We start from the raw sequence: 18655 nt of genomic DNA, 5'->3' as shown, positions 1-18655 counted from the left end.
ACCCCATTTTCATTTGTTGAGAGACCTAACTGTTAAGCCTACGGGTCTTGACACCCTGTATGCAATGCCATCGGAGACTGAGTTGTGGTTATTATATTGCTGTTTATTTTTTTTTTAAAAAGTGATTTTTAAAATAGGCTACCAGATATATGTGTACGTGCCCTGTCTGTGGTGTGCAGAGTAGGGTAATCTAACTGTTGTACTATTGTTTTTACAATGATGTAGAGCAGTTTTAATGTCCATTGACACAAAAGTAGTAGTGTAATTTAGGAGTCGGGCTGTTGATCCGACTACTGAGCACACGAAAGCCAAGAGGTCCGAGGCCACTTTTGATAGGGCTACACACCACTTAGATGTAGTATAACTATAATATAACCATTCCAGTGTAAACCGGAGTTGAAAGAAGTAACTAGGCGTTCCTTTGAACCAGTTGATAAGTTTGAAAATTAAGCATGGAATACTTTGTGTCAGACGCTCCTTTCCATTTTTTTGTAACATTTAAAAATTAGCCAGCCAAGAAGTGAAGCTCTGCACAGGCGTGCAGGTACGCCTGTACAGAGCTGTGCTTTCATTGTGCTCAGTGCAATCTGCAGTGAGGTGCAGGCAACAGTGTAACTTTGGTCTGTTTGCTGCATTTTGCACTATACAGATACCAATCTAAGAATACAAAATACTGTAAACCTGCAGAAAAAGGAAAAGATTATTTTGGGGGAAACTGTTGATATATATTTCCAGCATTTTCTGTAATTGTATTTTGATAATTGAAATGTAGTTCCAGTTCTGCATTTATCTTAATTATGTATAATACACCATATTTGTTGTACTAATTAAATAAAAAGGTTTCTACTACCCTGTTTTATTAGTAGTTGCATTTCTGATTCCCCAATAAGTATTCAAGTGACTAAACATTTAAAACCAAAAGAAAAATAAATAAAACTGAAATAGGCTTTTGAATAAATATTATTTTTCTTAGCTGTGGATAATAAGTAAATTAACAGATAGGAATTTACACCTATCTGTTAATTTACTTCCACGGTTACAAAAAGTAATGCATAACTTATTATAATTACTGTCCCCTCCAGTTAAAAGAATTTATGTAAAGGAAGGTTTTTTTGCATTTTGATAGTGAGCGGAATCCAAAATGACCTAAGCAGATCCAAAAATTGGCCTCTCAAATAAATTGAGGAAACTAACTAAGATTGCATTTTGATTTTACAGCTTCTGGATAGCCAAATACAAACTGTGAATTATGGATCCCTAGTGTAGGAACTCCCTGCGGAAATAACCAATCGCTGCAAAATGTCTTCCATCTTGCATTTTTTCCCAAACCCCAGGGTTTGGCTTTGATCAGGAAGTTCTCATGTAGGTAATTGCAAAGAAACTCCTATCCGACTACCCATGGTGCAACACATTGGTGAAATAATATATTGTGCCACAGGGCCACTATTAATGTGAATTATGGACTAATAACTACAACATGCAAGGGAAAATAAAACCCAAGCAAAAATACAAATTAAAAAAAAATAATCACTATATACAGGAGACTAGGAATACTATGATAAAATAGAACTTTCAAACACCTGATGTAAGATTAAGTTGATCAACAATAAAGTCGAAAGATCATATAAATCAAATTGTGATCAGAGTTTTGATAAAGGCTAAACCATAGAGAACTACAAGGAGCTTTTCCAGGCCTATTATTGGCAGGGGTGGTGGAGACCAGAACAGAACAACAAGTCTTGAGCAAGATATTCAAAGCTCCGAAGGATCAGTCCAAACTCAACGATAAACACGGGAGAAAAATTGGCAAACAATAATTTGGGGAGAGTTAAGGACCAATTCAGTCTGGCCAATATTTGGTGTAGGCCCCTCTCCCTGCACAGTGAGATAGGAAGAGAAGTATGAAGTCTCTCATAGCCCCAGCATAATCAAGTATAGCCCCAGAGTAGACCCCTAGGTAAACTGAGGGTGTTTTATTGACTATTTTGTAATGATACAAACTGTTCAATGTGATACATTAAATACTCCATTTTTCCAACTCAATTTAAGTGAATAGCCAATAATGGCTTCTATTAAGTAACAAAAATTGAAAATTTGAAGTCATTTCTATCTGCATCATTGTTCTTGTGCATTAAGTTTGCTACTGTTTAAGTGAATGTATTTTTGTCCATATTACGCACTTTGCATGATTTACAGCCAACATTGCTTATTGGACTCGGGAATCAGAAGTACAATATCAAAATTTACGGATGATGCCAAATTGAGGGTACAGTTAATACTGAGGATTACTGCGACAAAATAGATGACATGACAAACTTGTAGAATGGGTGTGTAAATGGCAAATTAATTTCAATGTAGACAAGCGTGAGATGTTTTATTTTGGTAGGAAGACTAAGGAGGCCACTTACACCTTGGAAAGTAAAGAGTCTAACTGGGTAGAGGCACTGATATAAAAAGACTACTGAACACTTGGTTTGAGTATAAAACAAGGCTTTAATCAACTGTTTCACAACCATGAGATTTCTAGTTACATCACTAGTTCCTGGTTACAGAAACATCCTGAGCAAGCTGGGCCCACGCCCGAGTATTTATACTCCTTGGACGGTGCCACCAGCTGGCCGCCCAGTGTTACTTCATGAGTCATGATAAGATTCATGACATCCTTCCTGCCTGAAAGTTTTGTAAGTCCGATGACTTCATTCTAGTGGATTAGGCGGACCACGAATAGGCGCAGTCTTTTAGATCTTTGCTTGTGGCTGGAAGGCACGTCTCCTCGGACCGTTTCTTGGTCCCTGGGTTGCTTGGTCCGTACTGGTAGATCGACGGGGCTCGTGTCACCTTGATCGACCTGCGGAAGACTGGGGAGATCGTGACTCCGGGTGCAGGTCCCCACAGGCGCAGAGCTGGCGTCATCTTGGTTGGTAGCCGGGGATTGACCGGCGTCCTGGCTTTGGGTGGCAATCCCATGGGAAGCGCTCGGCTCCCCGAGTTAATCCGGTGGAGTAGCCGGCAGATCCCTTGATGTCCCAGGTAGGGCGTCATCCTCAAAGGAGCGCAGAGTGTCGGCATCATTGCCATGGGTTCCTGTAACGGTTGGGTCCGTGGGACTGGTTGGACAGGGAGCCAGATCTCGGAGTGAAACGGTGGACTCCCGGCCATCAGGGTACCGCACGTGCGCGTAAGTGGGATTAATGTCCGTTAGTTCCACCTCGTCGACGTGGGGATCGTTTTTGGAAGATCGGACGAATCTTCGGAGCAGCACGGGGCCGGGAGCTGCCAACCATGATGGTAGGGATGTCCCATGAGTGGAGTGATGCTGGAACCTGAAGAATCGCTTATGAGGAGTGACATTCACAGAATCACAGAAACCCCACAATGCAGATCGAGGCCATTTCGGCCCATCGAGCCTGCACCGACACATATCCCACCCGATCCCCATAACCCCTACACCAACACATATACCACCCTATCCCCGTAACCCCACGTATTTAATCCCCCTAACACTAAGGATCAATTTATCATAGCCAATCAACCTAACCTGCACATCTTTGGACTGTGGGAGGAAACCGGAGCACCCGGAGTAAACCCATGCAAACACGGGGAGAATGTGCAAACTCCACACACAGTCGCCCGAGGCCGGATTCGAACCCGGGTCCCTGGCGCTGTGAGGCAACAGTGCTAACCACTATGCCACCGTGGACGTAGAAAGAAGAGACCTGATGGAATGCAATGCGTCAGGGAGCATAGTTTCCCACTGCTGGTCTGGTAGTTGCGTGACCTTATTGCAAGACAAACAGCGTTCCAAATGATAGCGTTGTATCTCTCAACCTGTCCGTTACCGATAGGATGGTACGGTGTCGTTTTACTTGTGCCGATTCCCCATTGGGAAAGATAACTTCGCTTGACATGAAGGAGGGACCCTGATCAGAGTGGATGAAATTGGCCGTACCGCAAAGGGAAAAGACTTGATTGAGGCATTTGATCACTGTGGAAGTAAGCATATTGGGACAGGGGAAAAGCAAAGGGAAAGCGTGAATATTCGTCCACCATAGTAAGCAAGTAGGTGTTTCGCGTTGAGGAAGGCAATGGCCCTTTAAAGTCAATGCTGAGTCGCTGCATAGCGTGTATAAGCGAACCATCCGATGGACGGAAGAATTGTGGTTTTAATTCCGCACAAATTCTACAGGTGGAGCATGTTCTTTTCACATCTCCCGTAGAAAATGGGAGATTTTTAGATCGCACAAAGTGCAACATATGGGTAACTCCAGGATGGCCTAAGTCAGTATGAAGATCCGCAAGAGTCGAAGTTGACATAGAAGAGCAGAATGCTCGCGTGAGGGTATCCGGGACTACATCCTCTTTGCCGGGTCGATAATGTATGGTGTAGCCAAAGGTGGCCAATTTCATCCTCCAGAGCTGTATTTTGTTATTCTTGATCTTAGTGCGTTTCCGGTTATCCAGCATAAAGGCCACGGAGCGCTGATCGGTTATAAGTGTGAAATGGCGACGAGCGAGAAAATGACTCCATTTACGTACTGCTTCGATGATAGCCGTAGCCCCCTTCTCGACAGGAGTATAATGGAGCTCGCTACCCTGCAAAGTTCTGGACAGAAATGTCACGGGTTGACCACCTTGATTCAAGGTAGCCGAGATCGCCACCTCCGATGCATCGCACTCTACCATGAAAGGAAGATTTTCATCGATGGAACGAAGCATGGCTTTTTCCAGTTGTCACTTGAGGAGGTTGAAAGCTGAAATAGCCGTTGCCTCCAACGGAAATGACTTCGCGTGAAGCAGGGGCTGGATCTTGTCTGAGAAGTGGGGTATCCACTTCGCATAATAGGCAAACATGCCGAGTGCCCGACGAAGAGAGCCGAGATGCGTAGGGAGAGGGAGCTCCTGAAGCGGACAAAGTCACTCCGGATCCGGTTTGATGACACCGTTGCCCACCCAATAGCCAGGGATATTGACTGATGGTACTGATTTCACAGATTTGGACTCATTTAAGGTTAAGTTGCGATGACGGAGAATGTCAAAAAATTTCTGGAGGTTGGCATCATGCTCCTTCTGATCATGACCAGTAATGGTGGTATTATCCAGATATGGAAAAGTGTCCGTTAAGTTCTCCTGTTTGACTGACTAGACTATCCATTGCCCGTTGCAAGACGGTCACCCCATTGGTGACCCCAAATGGAAGGCGACAAAACTGATAAAGCCGACCATTGGCCTCAAAGGCTGTATACTTTTTGTCAGAGTCCTTTAACGGTACTTGATGGTATGCACTCTTTAAGTCAAAAGTTGAAAATACCTTGCAGTTGGCAAGGTTATTGACCATGTCATCGGTGCGTGGTAGTGGGTAGGCATCCAGGTCGGTATACTGGTTAATAGTTTGCGAGTAATCGATACAAAGATGTGGTAAACCACTTTTATCGTTCACTATCGTTACACTATAGTTATCACTGTTATATCGTTACTCCTATGGTTATCACTGTTCACACTGTTGTATCACTATACGAGGTCGCCTCTTGTCACGCTGTTATACCTGGGCTGACCACTGCTGACTCCGCCCATGACTCCGCCTACCTGCCCAGGTATAAAGGTAGTCGACTGGCTGGCATTCCTCCTTGTTGTATCCGATCACCCACGAGGGTGGGCTCTGTTATTTAGCCAATAAAAACCTATAGTTACTTTCTTAACTCGTCGCTTTTCATTGGATGAATTGATAGGTATATCAAAAGACGTTTCTTGTGTTGCTTCAGAAGATTTTTTAAAATGACGACTTGAGCCCGCCAGGAAGATGAACATGGCTCAATGATGCCGTCAGCTAGAAGGCGAGAGATTTCTGCCTCGATAAAGGATCGATCATCTTGGCTGAAACATCATGATTTAGTGACTATGGGCTTACATCGGGGGGAAAGATTGGAAAACAAGGAGGGCTCATCGAGCAAAGCTGCCGAAAGTGCACAAAATGGTACTTTGGAAATAGTAAGCTCTGGCTTTGACCCTCCAAACTTGAAAGTGAGCCTTTTGTGTTGTTTCTGGAAGTCCTGTCCCAGGAGCACATCACTGCATAGGTTTTTGAACACCCCGAGCCGGGTGGAGAAATAAGTGCGCCCATTGAGAATAAGGTCGACAAAACAAAAGCTGGAAAAGTTGCTGGTCAGAGCCATTGCAATTTCCCTGTCCGAGGGGTAAATACGCAGTTTTAACTTACTGACAGCCCACTCACTGATGAAGCTGTCAGAGCTGCATGAGTCGATTAGTGCACTCAAAATGTGTCCATTTACCAAAACCTTTGTGGCTGCATGGGACAGACTTTGGGGAAAAACAGCTGTGATGGGAGGAGGGGCAGTTTTACCCTTGACAGCTGTAACCTTAGTAGTGGTTCTTGGGGGAGGAGCAGTTTTATAGATAGCTGCAAAACTAACACAGGCTCTTGACTGGCATACTTTAGAAAAGTGACCTTACTTACTGCAATGATTGCAGACTGCATTATGAGTAGGACAAAATTTCCTATAGTGGAATGCACCTCCACAGAAGAAACACTTCCTTCCAGATTGCCAAGATGCCGCTAGGGCAGGGTCATCATCAGTGAAGGCTTCTAGGGCAGGGTTGTCATCAGCCAGGTGGGAGTCATCATCAGTGAGGGCTTCTGCCCGAGGCCTATCGAAGGAGTCACTAAAAGTGATAGCAGCAGCCCGTGCACCTGGTGCAAGATAGGTATCTGCATTCCTCTTTGCTAAGCCCAGAGAGAATGCCTGGTCATAGGCAGCCTGTAACTTGAGGGTTTTATTCTCCAACAGATGCTGACGTATGAAGGGAGACGCAATCCCATTAATAAAGGAATCAAGAATTAACTCCTCCTGGTACTGCTCAGCTGTGACAGCTTTAAGATTACAATCCTTGCTGAGCCTGCAAAGTTTCTGAAGAAATTAGTCAAGTGATTCCCCGGGTTGTTGTCGAGTTGTGGCCAGTAGATGCCGAGCAAAAATTTTGTTTGGGGACTTAACGTATAGTTGCTGTAGTATTTGGATAGCAGCGTCATAGTCTACACAGTCTTCGAAATAGTCAACCAGATGAGGGGATACATTATTAGCAAGCATTCTTAACTTATTAGGAACATTCTCACCACACTCCTCAAGGAAGTTGCTAAAGGTACGGTAGCAGTGTTTCCATACCTTAGCAGCTGTTAGTGAATTCGGGTCTAGGTCGAGATGGGCAGGTCTGAGTAGTTTCTCCATGATGGATCGATTACTTCATCCGAGTTCCCGTCTACAGTTTGAGTCGTAGCCGTCTGTTCCCAAGACCACTCAGAGCGTGGAGCAGGTTCAGTTGATTAAATTGATGTAAAAAGACTACTGCGCGCTTGGTTTGAGTATAAAACAAGGTTTTAATCAACAGTTTCACAACCATGAGATTCTAGTTACATCACTAGTTCCTGGTTACAGAAACATCCTGAGCAAGCTGGGCCCACACCCGAATATTTATACTCCTTGGACGGCGCCACCAGCTGGCCGCCCAGTGTTACTTCATGAGTCATGATAAGATTCATGACGGGCACAAAGCGATCTGGGGTAAAGATTCACAAATCATTAAAAGCAGCAACGCAGATTAACAAAGCCATAAAAAGTACGCTTCGTATACTGTGCACAGTTCTGGTCTCCATAAAACAGGATATAGAAGCACTGGAGAAAGTGTATAAAGGATAATACCAGAACTGAGAAGATGCAACTATGAGGAAAGACTGAACAGGCTGAGGCTCCTTTCCTGTGGAAAAGAGAAGACTGAGAAGTGTCCTGATAGAGGTCTTTAAAATTATGAAGGGATTCGATAGGGTAGACGTAGAGAAGGGCCCTGAATTCGCGGTTGGTGGCGTAGCTAAGGAGTACGCCGCCGACATCCAACGAAATCTGCACTTACCTCGTTGAGAACCCTCCTTTGAGAAGTTGCTTTCAAATGCTGCAGAGTTGTGCTCAGCATAGTGCCCTGTGGATCCCAGGAGTGCACCGTTGTGCGTATGCGAACCTGGGACCACATGGGGCGGTGCTCCTTTCACTTCCTGACTCTTCGCCAATTAGGAAACAGAGGAGATAAATTCCGATCATTGCAATAGTATTTAATACACAAACCAAGATGTCAACATTAATAGAATTCGATCAAACACTGAAGTCTTGAGATACCTTTTTACTGAAGGTGTCCTTAAAACCATAAAACTCGATTAGTATACTTTTTATACAAAGCAGGCAACTGAATTAACATCGGCCCTTTAATTCTGGGCCATGACAAGATAAACCTACAATTACAGTCTTATAGTCCTATTGAATTCGTTTCTCCTCTATTAGACTAATTAACTTTTAATTAATTTAAATAATCTAAAATCAAGAGTTTAAATGTTTGATAATGTGAGGAAATCATGAAAGTGCATTAAATCCTATCTAAATAGAAGTTGGGAAATAACTAAACCAAAACTATAAAAGGCTTTTGGGCAGCAAAGATGGTGACACAAAAATGCTCTGTTTTCAAACTCGAACAAATGAAAGTTTCTTTCAAAGTTTGTATCCGCTCAGACACGAACCAGTGCCTCATTTTTATGGGCTGCAGCATAAACCTAGCTCAACATTAATACAATTTTCTCATCACCCCTCCCATTACACTGTGCAACAGGCTTCCTGCAACTGTTTGCGCCAGACATAAAAAATTCCAGGGTAGTTAATTTGCAGTAGGTGGGCAATTAGCCCAACTTTTCACCAGCACATTCATTTGTATGAGGAGGTGAAACGTACAGCGAAGCCTTTGTGCAGACAGAACTTGACAGATCGCAAGTTCGGCATTTGGCACAAGCGCAAGCAGAAATCCTGAACTTGCGGTCAGTTTCAAAGGCAGTATGACGGCGTACTCAGAGTACACCATCATGCCGACTGCGAATTCAGGGCCAAGATGTTCCCTCTTGTTGGGGAGTCCAAAACTCGGGCCACAAAATATAAGATAGTCACTAATAAATCCAATAAGGAATGCAAGAGAAACCTCTTTGCTCAGAGTGGTGAGAATGTGAAATTTGCTACCAGATGGAGTGGTTGAGGCGAATAGCATAGATGCATTTAATGGGAAGCTAGATAAGTACGTAAGAGATAAACAAGTAGAAGGATATGTTAATAGGGTGAGATGAAGTAAGGTGGGAGGAGGCTCGTGTGGAGCATATAAACACCGGCATAAACCTGTTCGGCTGAATGGCCTGTTTCTGTGCTGTAAAATTCTGTCATTCTTTGTATTGTCATCTTTTTACAATTAACTAAATTATAGCAAGTTAAAAAGAGCATGTAAAACAATTTAAATTCAGACAGTAATACATTATGATTAAATGAATGCAAGAAAATCATACATTGAAGTTACTAGTTTTCACACTCAATCTCTCTTCTGCATGTGTTTACTTACTGGTAGGAAGAATAGAAAAACAGAATATTTTTTAATTAGTGAGGAACTTTCAAATGTTGGTGTTCAGAGAGATTTGGGTGTCCTCGTGCAAGAAACACAGAAAGCTAGCATGCAGGTACAGCACGCAATAAGGAAGGCAAATGGCATGTTGGCCTTTATTGCAAGGGGATTGGAGTATAAGAGTAAGGAAGTCTTGCTACAATTGTACAGGGCCTTGGTGAGACCACACCTGGAGTACTGTGCACAGTTTTGGTCTCCATATCTAAGGAAGGATATACTTGCCTTGGAGGTGGTGCAACGAAGGTTCACTAGATTGATTCCTGGGATGTGAGGGCTGTCCTATGAGGAGCGATTGTGTAGAATGGGCCTATACTCTCTGGAGTTTAGAAGAATGAGAGGTGATCTTATTGAAACATACAAGGTTCTGAAGGGGATTGACAGGGTAGATGCTGAGAGGTTGTTCCCCCTGGCTGGAGTGTCCAGAACTAGGGGGCATAGTCTCAGGATAAGGGGTCATTTAAGACTGAGATGAGGAATTTCTTTACTCAGAGGGTTGTGAATCTTTGGAATTCTCTGCTCAAGAGGGCTGTGAATGCGGAGTCTTTGGCCCCGATTTTCTGGCCGCCGTCGGGCGGCTTTTCATGGGGCCGAAAATCGGCGAAAAAGCGGGTCGGGACCCCCCCCCCGCCTGATTCCCCGCCCCGTCCGACTTTCGGACTGCCGTTTCCGCGCGCCCCGCTTCCGTCCCGGCCGCCGCTGGTGGGACTGGTCGTCGGAGCACTAACAAGCAATTATCTGCTTGTTGAAGTGGATTTTCCCGTGCCGTTGTGACTTTGGGGCTTTCCCCACCTGAAACTCGCCTGCGGGGAACCCCGCTGCTGAGAGCTGGCGTGAAAACAGCTGGCTTGCTTGCTTGCAGCAGCAGGTCGCTGAGGGCTGAAGAGATTTAAATAGGCAGCATTTGCAGGCTGCAGGACCTTGTTGATCAAGGCTTGGGGGAACTTTTTGAAGCCTTAGGAGCAGCTGCAGAAAGTTGGAGCCTCACACACTTCTCCAGTGTGAGCTCCTGGGAAGCCCCTCTCACCACCCTAACTCAGCGCCCCCTCAACGGAGGCATCTGCCAGAAGCATGGGAGGCCTTTGGGACGTTCCCTTCCTGGTATTAGAGGATCTCCAACCGCAGAGGCGGCGGCAGCAGAACCAGGAACAGCAGGATGAGCACTAGGCTGCTGCTCACTCACCTGAACCTGCACAGGCCAGAAGGGGCCAGCGCTTGGAAGTGGCTTGAGAGCACCTTGCTGGGCTTTAGGGGGCCAGTGGGACCCGTTTCTGCACTGGCAGTCCTACTCTGAAGGACTTCCATGAAGATCTGGTTTCTCTGTTCAGCAGATGGCCAACACTCCTCAAGAGATGTCATTCTCTTATGAGCACTCGCCATGTTTTCCGTACCCTGGCGAGTTATCTCCTGCATGGAGGTTGCCAACCTTTCCATGGTGATGCGTTCATGCGCCAATGACTCCACAAAGGCTCTGCTCATGGTCGCTATGGACTCCTCCATTTGCTCAGCACTCGCAGCGACCCTGGAGACAAAACCTGCCAGACTCCTGCATCTGTGCATGGAGATCCATCACCTCTTGCGGATGAACCCAGAGGCAGAGGGTCGTCATGCAGCACAGCTGAGCTGAGCTGGCAGAGTCCTATAGTGGTTAGCACTGTTGCCTCACAGCGCCAGGGACCCGGGTTCGAATCTGGCCTCGGGCGACTGTCTGTGTGGAGTTTGCACATTCTCCCCGTGTTTGCGTGGGTTTCCTCCGGGTGCTCCGGTTTCCTCCCACAGTCCAAAGATGTGCAGGTTAGGTTGATTGGCTATGATAAATTGACCCTTAGTGTTAGGGGGATTAAATACGTGGGGTTACAGGGATAGGGTGGGATATGTGTTGGCGTAGGGGTTACGGGGATCGGGTGGGATATGTGTCGGTGCAGGCTCGATGGGCCGAAATGGCCTCTATCTGCACTGTGGGGTTTCCGTGATTCTGTGACTCTCCACTGCTGCCCCTGTCTCCAGAATCTGCTAAGGCTCATTTGTGAGCTGTGAAACACCAGATGACAACACTACTCTATGTCCCGAAGGTCCCCCCGAGGTGTGAGTGTCTGCGCTGGTGCTGGGTGCGTTTACTTCTGCTGATGCTGCGCCCTCAGAGGTTGGAGCTTCCTCTGAGGAGTCTGGCTGCACAGCCTCTTCCTCTTCCACAGTGAGGACGGGGCTCTGGATGGTACTGTGGGGGAGTAAAGGAAGGAGATAGAGATGTAATGCCAAGGTTCTTCTGGTGACTCCCAGCGAGTTGGCATCTGCTGACACCTGCATCCATGCAGCATTGGTCTCAGTGGGAGGCCTCTTCCTCCCTGACCTAGGGAAGAGGACCTCCCTGTGGGCCCTAACCCCATCCAATAATGCCTGCAGTGAAGCCTCGTCGAATTTGAAGGCAGCTCGGCCTCTGCCGCTGGCAGCAGCTGGTGCAGGCTCCTCTGCCATTGTGCAAGAGTGGTTGAGAAACCTGCAGAGGTGGAGAAGCTTGCTGGACACTTTGAAAGCACCACGAATGATGATATCATAGTGTGGGGATTTCTGACTCGAATTGGACAATTAGTAAGGCTTCCCACATGCTGGGAATTAATTGGCCACTTGAGGGAAAATTGCGTGGAGCTGGCTGACACTTTTTTGTGTGTGTGTCAGAAACCCCACATTCGGGGAAATCCGACCATTCCCCACACAAGCCGAAAATCGGGGCCTTTGAGTATGTTCAAGGCTGAGATAGATAGATTTTTGGACTCTAGGGGAATCAAGGGATATGGAGATCGGGTGGGAAAGTGGAGTTGAGGTCGATGATCAACCACAATTTTAGTGAATGGCAGAGTAGGCTCGAGGGGCCGTATGGCCTATTCCTGCTCTTATTTCTTATGTTCTTACAGTACAAATATGATTTAAGAATTAGTTGTTTTGGTGATGGAAGTATATACATGCTTTGTTTGTGTAGTGGGTAAGCAGAGCTGTCCAATTTTGAAAAATGCAGTCATTTTAAAACATTGCAGTACATTTAATATGTTTTGCACTTATTTCAGGTTCTAATGAAAACATGGACCATCCAGACTAGTAAGTATTGTCCCATTACTTACTTTACAATTACTGAAAAATCTTATGGAGGCCGAGAAGAGTGAGCGAAGGAAATACAGGAGGAACAGACAATACCAACACAAGAGTCAAAAAGAAAAAAGTTAGGAAAGTTTATGTTAAAGCTCCAAGCACAATTTTCGTTGCTTCAAATTCCAGTCCAGCAAGGTGAAGAAAAAGACTGAGAAGAGGAGCAATTTGAGAATAAGTAGTAAATTATAAACATAATATAGCCGTAGATTTTATTTTCAAGAAGTGGTGTGACTAATCATGCACAGAAACAGTTTTGTCTGTGCCTTTTTACTTACATGTATGTGTATGCAGAGGAAAAATCAACATAGATTAATTGAAATTACAGCACAGCAGGCCATTACTTGGACGAGTGATCAGCTCCATCAGATGACCGTCCAATGGTGAAACTGATGGTGTGGATCACTTTCTCGCTGTAGAACCCGCCCAATTTTCATCCTTTTGATATCAATAGGATGAAAATTGGGTAGGTTCTACAACAGGTGGGTGATCCCCCTCCATCAGATTACTGCCCAGGTGGTGAAGGTGAAAATTACCCCAAATATCTGCGCTCCTAGATCTCTCTGTTCCTCCACTTTCTGTTAAAAATATTATTATTTAGAGTTTACTTCCTTTCACTGTTCTTTTCCCCAAATCGTGCTAGTTCACATTTCTCTGCATTCTCACACTAATGTCTGTGTTCTGTAGTTTCCCAAATTGTTCCTCACAATTTGCTATGCCACCTTGATATCAACAATCTTTGATATCATTCCCCTCTATCCTGCATCCAAATTATTCATATAAATGAAAAACAAAAGAAGTTCCAGCACAGATCCCTGGACCACTCCACTACCCATGGACCCACCAATCTGTACCCTTTTTTTATTTCCTACTTCTGTCTGTCTGTCTGTCTGTAGAGCGTACCTACACATATGTTATATCAAAAGAAAGGTTATGATTAGCGGAGTGTCCTAGGCATATTTACTTTTGGTCAGACAAAAATTGTTCGGACAGTAGACAAAAAACGGGAAAAAATCCGCTCATTAGCAGTTGACTAATCCTACCGCTCATTAGCGTTGAGTGACGTGATGGTTGACCAATCCGCGTGCTGCGTCACGAGGGGCGTTTCATGGCGGGGCCTAATCCTTCAAACTGCTGTTGGTGAGGTGAGTGGCGGGCATTACAGACCGGCCGGGCCTGAAGCGAAAAAAATTCTCTCTCTCTCTCTCTCTCTCTCTCTCTCTCTCGCTCCCCCTCTCTTGCCATGAGTGCGGGACCGGCAAAACTGGGGCTTTCACACGAGCCGTCCCCGACCGAAATCGGACACGGGAGTCCGCCGCGAAAGGTGTTCCACTACTGCCCGGCCCAACCGGGTCCAAAGGCCTGCCGCGTTAACCATGAGGAACCCCGGGCTCGCTTCGGAGCGATGGTCTCCCGTTGTCGGACTGACTCCGTGCTGGTACCGAGGTGAGTCGGGTCCGGTGCTCGGGCCAGAGCGGCACTTCAGCAGAGGTGAGTCGGGCCTGCCTCAGACGCTCCTTCCCCCACCTCTCTCTCCAGACTAATCCCGGCAGAGTTTTTTCCTCCCTCTCTCTCTCTCTCGCGCTCTCTCTCTCGCGCTCTCTCTCTCTCGCGCTCTCTCTCTCGCGCTCTCTCTCGCGCTCTCTCTCGCTCTCTCTCTCGCGCTCTCTCTCGCGCTCTCTCTCTCGTGCTCTCTCTCGCGCTCTCTCGTGCTCTCTCTCGCGCTCTCTCGCGCTCTCTCTCTCGTGCTCTCTCTCTCTCTCTCTCTCTCTTTTCCCCCCCCCCCCAGTCCCCCTCTCTTCTCCTCCCCCCCCGTCTCTCCTCCCCCCCCGTCTCTCTCTCCTCCCCCCCCCGTCTCTCTCTCCTCCCCCCCCCGTCTCTCTCTCCTCCCCCCCCCGTCTCTCTCTCCTCCCCCCCCGTCTCTCTCTCCTCCCCCCCCCGTCTCTCTCTCCTCCCCCCCCCGTCTCTCTCTCCTCCCCCCCCCGTCTCTCTCTCCTCCCCCCCCCGTCTCTCTCTCCTCCCCCCCCCGTCTCTCTCTCCTCCCCCCCCCGTCTCTCTCTCCTCCCCCCCCCCGTCTCTCTCTCCTCCCCCCCCCCGTCTCTCTCTCCTCCCCCCGTCTCTCTCTCCTCCCCCCCGTCTCTCTCTCCTCCCCCCCGTCTCTCTCTCCTCCCCCCCCGTCTCTCTCTCCTCCCCCCCGTCTCTCTCTCCTCCCCCCGTCTCTCTCTCCTCCCCCCCGTCTCTCTCTCCTCCCCCCCGTCTCTCTCTCCTCCCCCCCGTCTCTCTCTCCTCCCCCCCGTCTCTCTCTCCTCCCCCCCGTCTCTCTCTCCTCCCCCCCGTCTCTCTCTCCTCCCCCCCGTCTCTCTCTCCTCCCCCCGTCTCTCTCTCCTCCCCCCCGTCTCTCTCTCCTCCCCCCGTCTCTCTCTCCTCCCCCCCGTCTCTCTCTCCTCCCCCCCGTCTCTCTCTCCTCCCCCCCGTCTCTCTCTCCTCCCCCCCGTCTCTCTCTCCTCCCCCCCGTCTCTCTCTCCTCCCCCCCGTCTCTCTCTCCTCCCCCCCGTCTCTCTCTCCTCCCCCCCGTCTCTCTCTCCTCCCCCCCGTCTCTCTCTCCTCCCCCCCGTCTCTCTCTCCTCCCCCCCCGTCTCTCTCTCCTCCCCCCCGTCTCTCTCTCCTCCCCCCCCGTCTCTCTCTCCTCCCCCCGTCTCTCTCTCCTCCCCCCCGTCTCTCTCTCCTCCCCCCCCGTCTCTCTCTCCTCCCCCCCGTCTCTCTCTCCTCCCCCCCGTCTCTCTCTCCTCCCCCCCGTCTCTCTCTCCTCCCCCCCGTCTCTCTCTCCTCCCCCCCGTCTCTCTCTCCTCCCCCCCGTCTCTCTCTCCTCCCCCCGTCTCTCTCTCCTCCCCCCGTCTCTCTCTCCTCCCCCCCGTCTCTCTCTCCTCCCCCCCGTCTCTCTCTCCTGCCCCCCCGTCTCTCTCTCCTGCCCCCCCGTCTCTCTCTCCTGCCCCCCGTCTCTCTCTCCTGCCCCCCGTCTCTCTCTCCTGCCCCCCGTCTCTCTCTCCTGCCCCCCGTCTCTCTCTCCTGCCCCCCGTCTCTCTCTCCTCCCCCCAGTCTCTCTCTCCTCCCCCCAGTCTCTCTCTCCTCCCCCCAGTCTCTCTCTCCTCCCCCCAGTCTCTCTCTCCTCCCCCCAGTCTCTTTCTCCTCCCCCCAGTCTCTCTCTCCTCCCCCCAGTCTCTCTCTCTCTCCTCCCCCCAGTCTCTCTCTCTCTCCTCCCCCAGTCTCTCTCTCTCTCCTCCCCCAGTCTCTCTCTCTCTCCTCCCCCCAGTCTCTCTCTCTCTCCTCCCCCCAGTCTCTCTCTCTCTCCTCCCCCAGTCTCTCTCTCTCTCCTCCCCCCAGTCTCTCTCTCTCTCCTCCCCCCAGTCTCTCTCTCTCTCCTCCCCCCAGTCTCTCTCTCCTCCCCCCAGTCTCTCTCTCCTCCCCCCAGTCTCTCTCTCCTCCCCCCAGTCTCTCTCTCCTCCCCCCAGTCTCTCTCTCCTCCCCCCAGTCTCTCTCTCCTCCCCCCAGTCTCTCTCTCCTCCCCCCAGTCTCTCTCTCCTCCCCCCAGTCTCTCTCTCCTCCCCCCAGTCTCTCTCTCCTCCCCCCAGTCTCTCTCTCCTCCCCCCCAGTCTCTCTCTCCTCCCCCCCAGTCTCTCTCTCTCCCCCCAGTCTCTCTCTCTCCCCCCAGTCTCTCTCTTCTCCCCCCAGTCTCTCTCTTCTCCCCCCAGTCTCTCTCTTCTCCCCCCAGTCTCTCTCTTCTCCCCCCAGTCTCTCTCTCCTCCCCCCAGTCTCTCTCTCTCCTCCCCCCAGTCTCTCTCTCTCCTCCCCCCAGTCTCTCTCTCTCTCCTCCCCCCAGTCTCTCTCTCTCCTCCCCCCAGTCTCTCTCTCTCTCCTCCCCCAGTCTCTCTCTCTCCTCCCCCCAGTCTCTCTCTCTCCTCCCCCCAGTCTCTCTCTCTCCTCCCCCAGTCTCTCTCTCTCCTCCCCCCAGTCTCTCTCTCTCCTCCCCCCAGTCTCTCTCTCTCCTCCCCCCAGTCTCTCTCTCTCCTCCCCCAGTCTCTCTCTCCCCTCCCCCCAGTCTCTCTCCTCCCCCCAGTCTCTCTCTCTCCTCCCCCCAGTCTCTCTCTCTCCTCCCCCCAGTCTCTCTCTCTCCTCCCCCCAGTCTCTCTCTCTCCTCCCCCCAGTCTCTCTCTCTCCTCCCCCCAGTCTCTCTCTCTCCTCCCCCCAGTCTCTCTCTCCCCTCCCCCCAGTCTCTCCCCTCCCCCCAGTCTCTCTCCTCCCCCCAGTCTCTCTCTCTCCTCCCCCAGTCTCTCTCTCTCCTCCCCCCAGTCTCTCTCTCTCCTCCCCCCAGTCTCTCTCTCTCCTCCCCCCAGTCTCTCTCTCTCCTCCCCCCAGTCTCTCTCTCTCTCCTCCCCCCAGTCTCTCTCTCTCCTCCCCCCAGTCTCTCTCTCTCCTCCCCCCAGTCTCTCTCTCTCCTCCCCCCAGTCTCTCTCTCTCCTCCCCCCAGTCTCTCTCTCTCCTCCCCCCAGTCTCTCTCCTCCCCTCCCCCCAGTCTCTCTCCTCCCCCCAGGTCTCTCTCCTCCCCCCAGTCTCTCTCCTCCCCCCAGTCTCTCTCCTCCCCCCAGTCTCTCTCTCTCCTCCCCCCAGTCTCTCTCTCTCCTCCCCCCAGTCTCTCTCTCTCCTCCCCCCAGTCTCTCTCTCTCCCTCCCCCCAGTCTCTCTCTCTCCTCCCCCAGTCTCTCTCTCTCCTCCCCCCAGTCTCTCTCCTCTCTCCCCCCAGTCTCTCTCTCTCCTCCCCCAGTCTCTCTCTCTCCTCCCCCCAGTCTCTCTCTCTCCTCCCCCCAGTCTCTCTCTCTCCTCCCCCCAGTCTCTCTCTCCCCTCCCCCCAGTCTCTCTCCTCCCCCCAGTCTCTCTCTCTCCTCCCCCAGTCTCTCTCTCTCCTCCCCCCAGTCTCTCTCTCTCCTCCCCCCAGTCCTCTCTCTCTCCTCCCCCAGTCTCTCTCTCTCCTCCCCCCAGTCTCTCTCTCTCCTCCCCCCAGTCTCTCTCTCTCCTCCCCCCAGTCTCTCTCTCTCCTCCCCCCAGTCTCTCTCTCCTCCTCCCCCCAGTCCTCTCTCTCTCTCCTCCCCCCAGTCTCTCTCTCTCCTCCCCCCAGTCTCTCTCTCTCTCCTCCCCCCAGTCTCTCTCTCTCTCTCCTCCCCCCCGTCTCTCTCTCTCTCCTCCCCCCCGTCTCTCTCTCTCTCCTCCCCCCCGTCTCTCTCTCTCTCCTCCCCCCGTCTCTCTCTCTCTCCTCCCCCCCGTCTCTCTCTCTCTCTCCTCCCCCCCGTCTCTCTCTCTCTCCTCCCCCCAGTCTCTCTCTCTCTCCTCCCCCCAGTCTCTCTCTCTCTTCTCCCCCCCAGTCTCTCTCTCTCTTCTCCCCCCAGTCAGTCTCTCTCTCTCTCTCCCCCCCAGTCTCTCTCTCTCTTCTCCCCCCCAGTCTCTCTCTCTCTTCTCCCCCCAGTCAGTCTCTCTCTCTCTCTCCCCCCCAGTCTCTCTCTCTCTTCTCCCCCCCAGTCTCTCTCTCTCTTCTCCCCCCAGTCAGTCTCTCTCTCTCTCCTCCCCCCCAGTCTCTCTCTCTCTCCTCCCCCCCAGTCTCTCTCTCTCTTCTCCCCCCCAGTCTCTCTCTCTCTTCTCCCCCAGTCAGTCTCTCTCTCTCTCTCCCCCCCAGTCTCTCTCTCTCTTCTCCCCCCAGTCTCTCTCTCTCTTCTCCCCCAGTCAGTCTCTCTCTCTCTCAGTCTGCCATTCAGCGCGCGGGGAAGAGGCCCGGGGCACCGTGGCCGCTTTCGGAGACTTCAACTCCGTGACAGGTGAGGAGGGTCTTTGTTCACGTTGGGCAGCGGCCGGGTTCCCCGGGTGCTGACTCCTGCCGGTGTGGGTGTGGGGCCGGAGCCCGGCTCTTACCTTGCGGGCGGACGGCGGGCCTGGAGTAGCAAATCGGGCACCGGCGCCAAGATGATTTCTATACAGAGCCT

At 50.4% G+C, this 18655-nt stretch overlaps 1 protein-coding gene across 5 annotated transcripts in view; it reads left to right on the top strand.

Moving 5' to 3' along the window:
* Positions 1-18655, top strand: part of ica1 (islet cell autoantigen 1) — a 322738-nt gene that overhangs the window by 31074 nt on the left and 273009 nt on the right. For all 5 annotated transcript variants that reach the window (XM_085988367.1, XM_085988366.1, XM_085988363.1 and 2 more), the window contains exon 2: positions 12552-12582. Coding sequence is in view for 3 of the 5 variants with exons in the window: in XM_085988366.1 (XP_085844492.1) it covers positions 12566-12582 (17 nt within the window). In the remaining 2 variants the exon portion in view is untranslated. The remainder of the gene's footprint in view (positions 1-12551; positions 12583-18655) is intronic.

Source organism: Somniosus microcephalus, chromosome 5 (genome assembly GCF_052327205.1).
Source record: "Somniosus microcephalus isolate GS21.2 chromosome 5, FLI_Smic_1.0, whole genome shotgun sequence".
Taxonomy (NCBI): Eukaryota; Metazoa; Chordata; class Chondrichthyes; order Squaliformes; family Somniosidae; genus Somniosus; species Somniosus microcephalus.
Note: the sequence above shows the minus strand (reverse complement) of the source record. Positions and strands in the feature narration are given on the sequence as shown.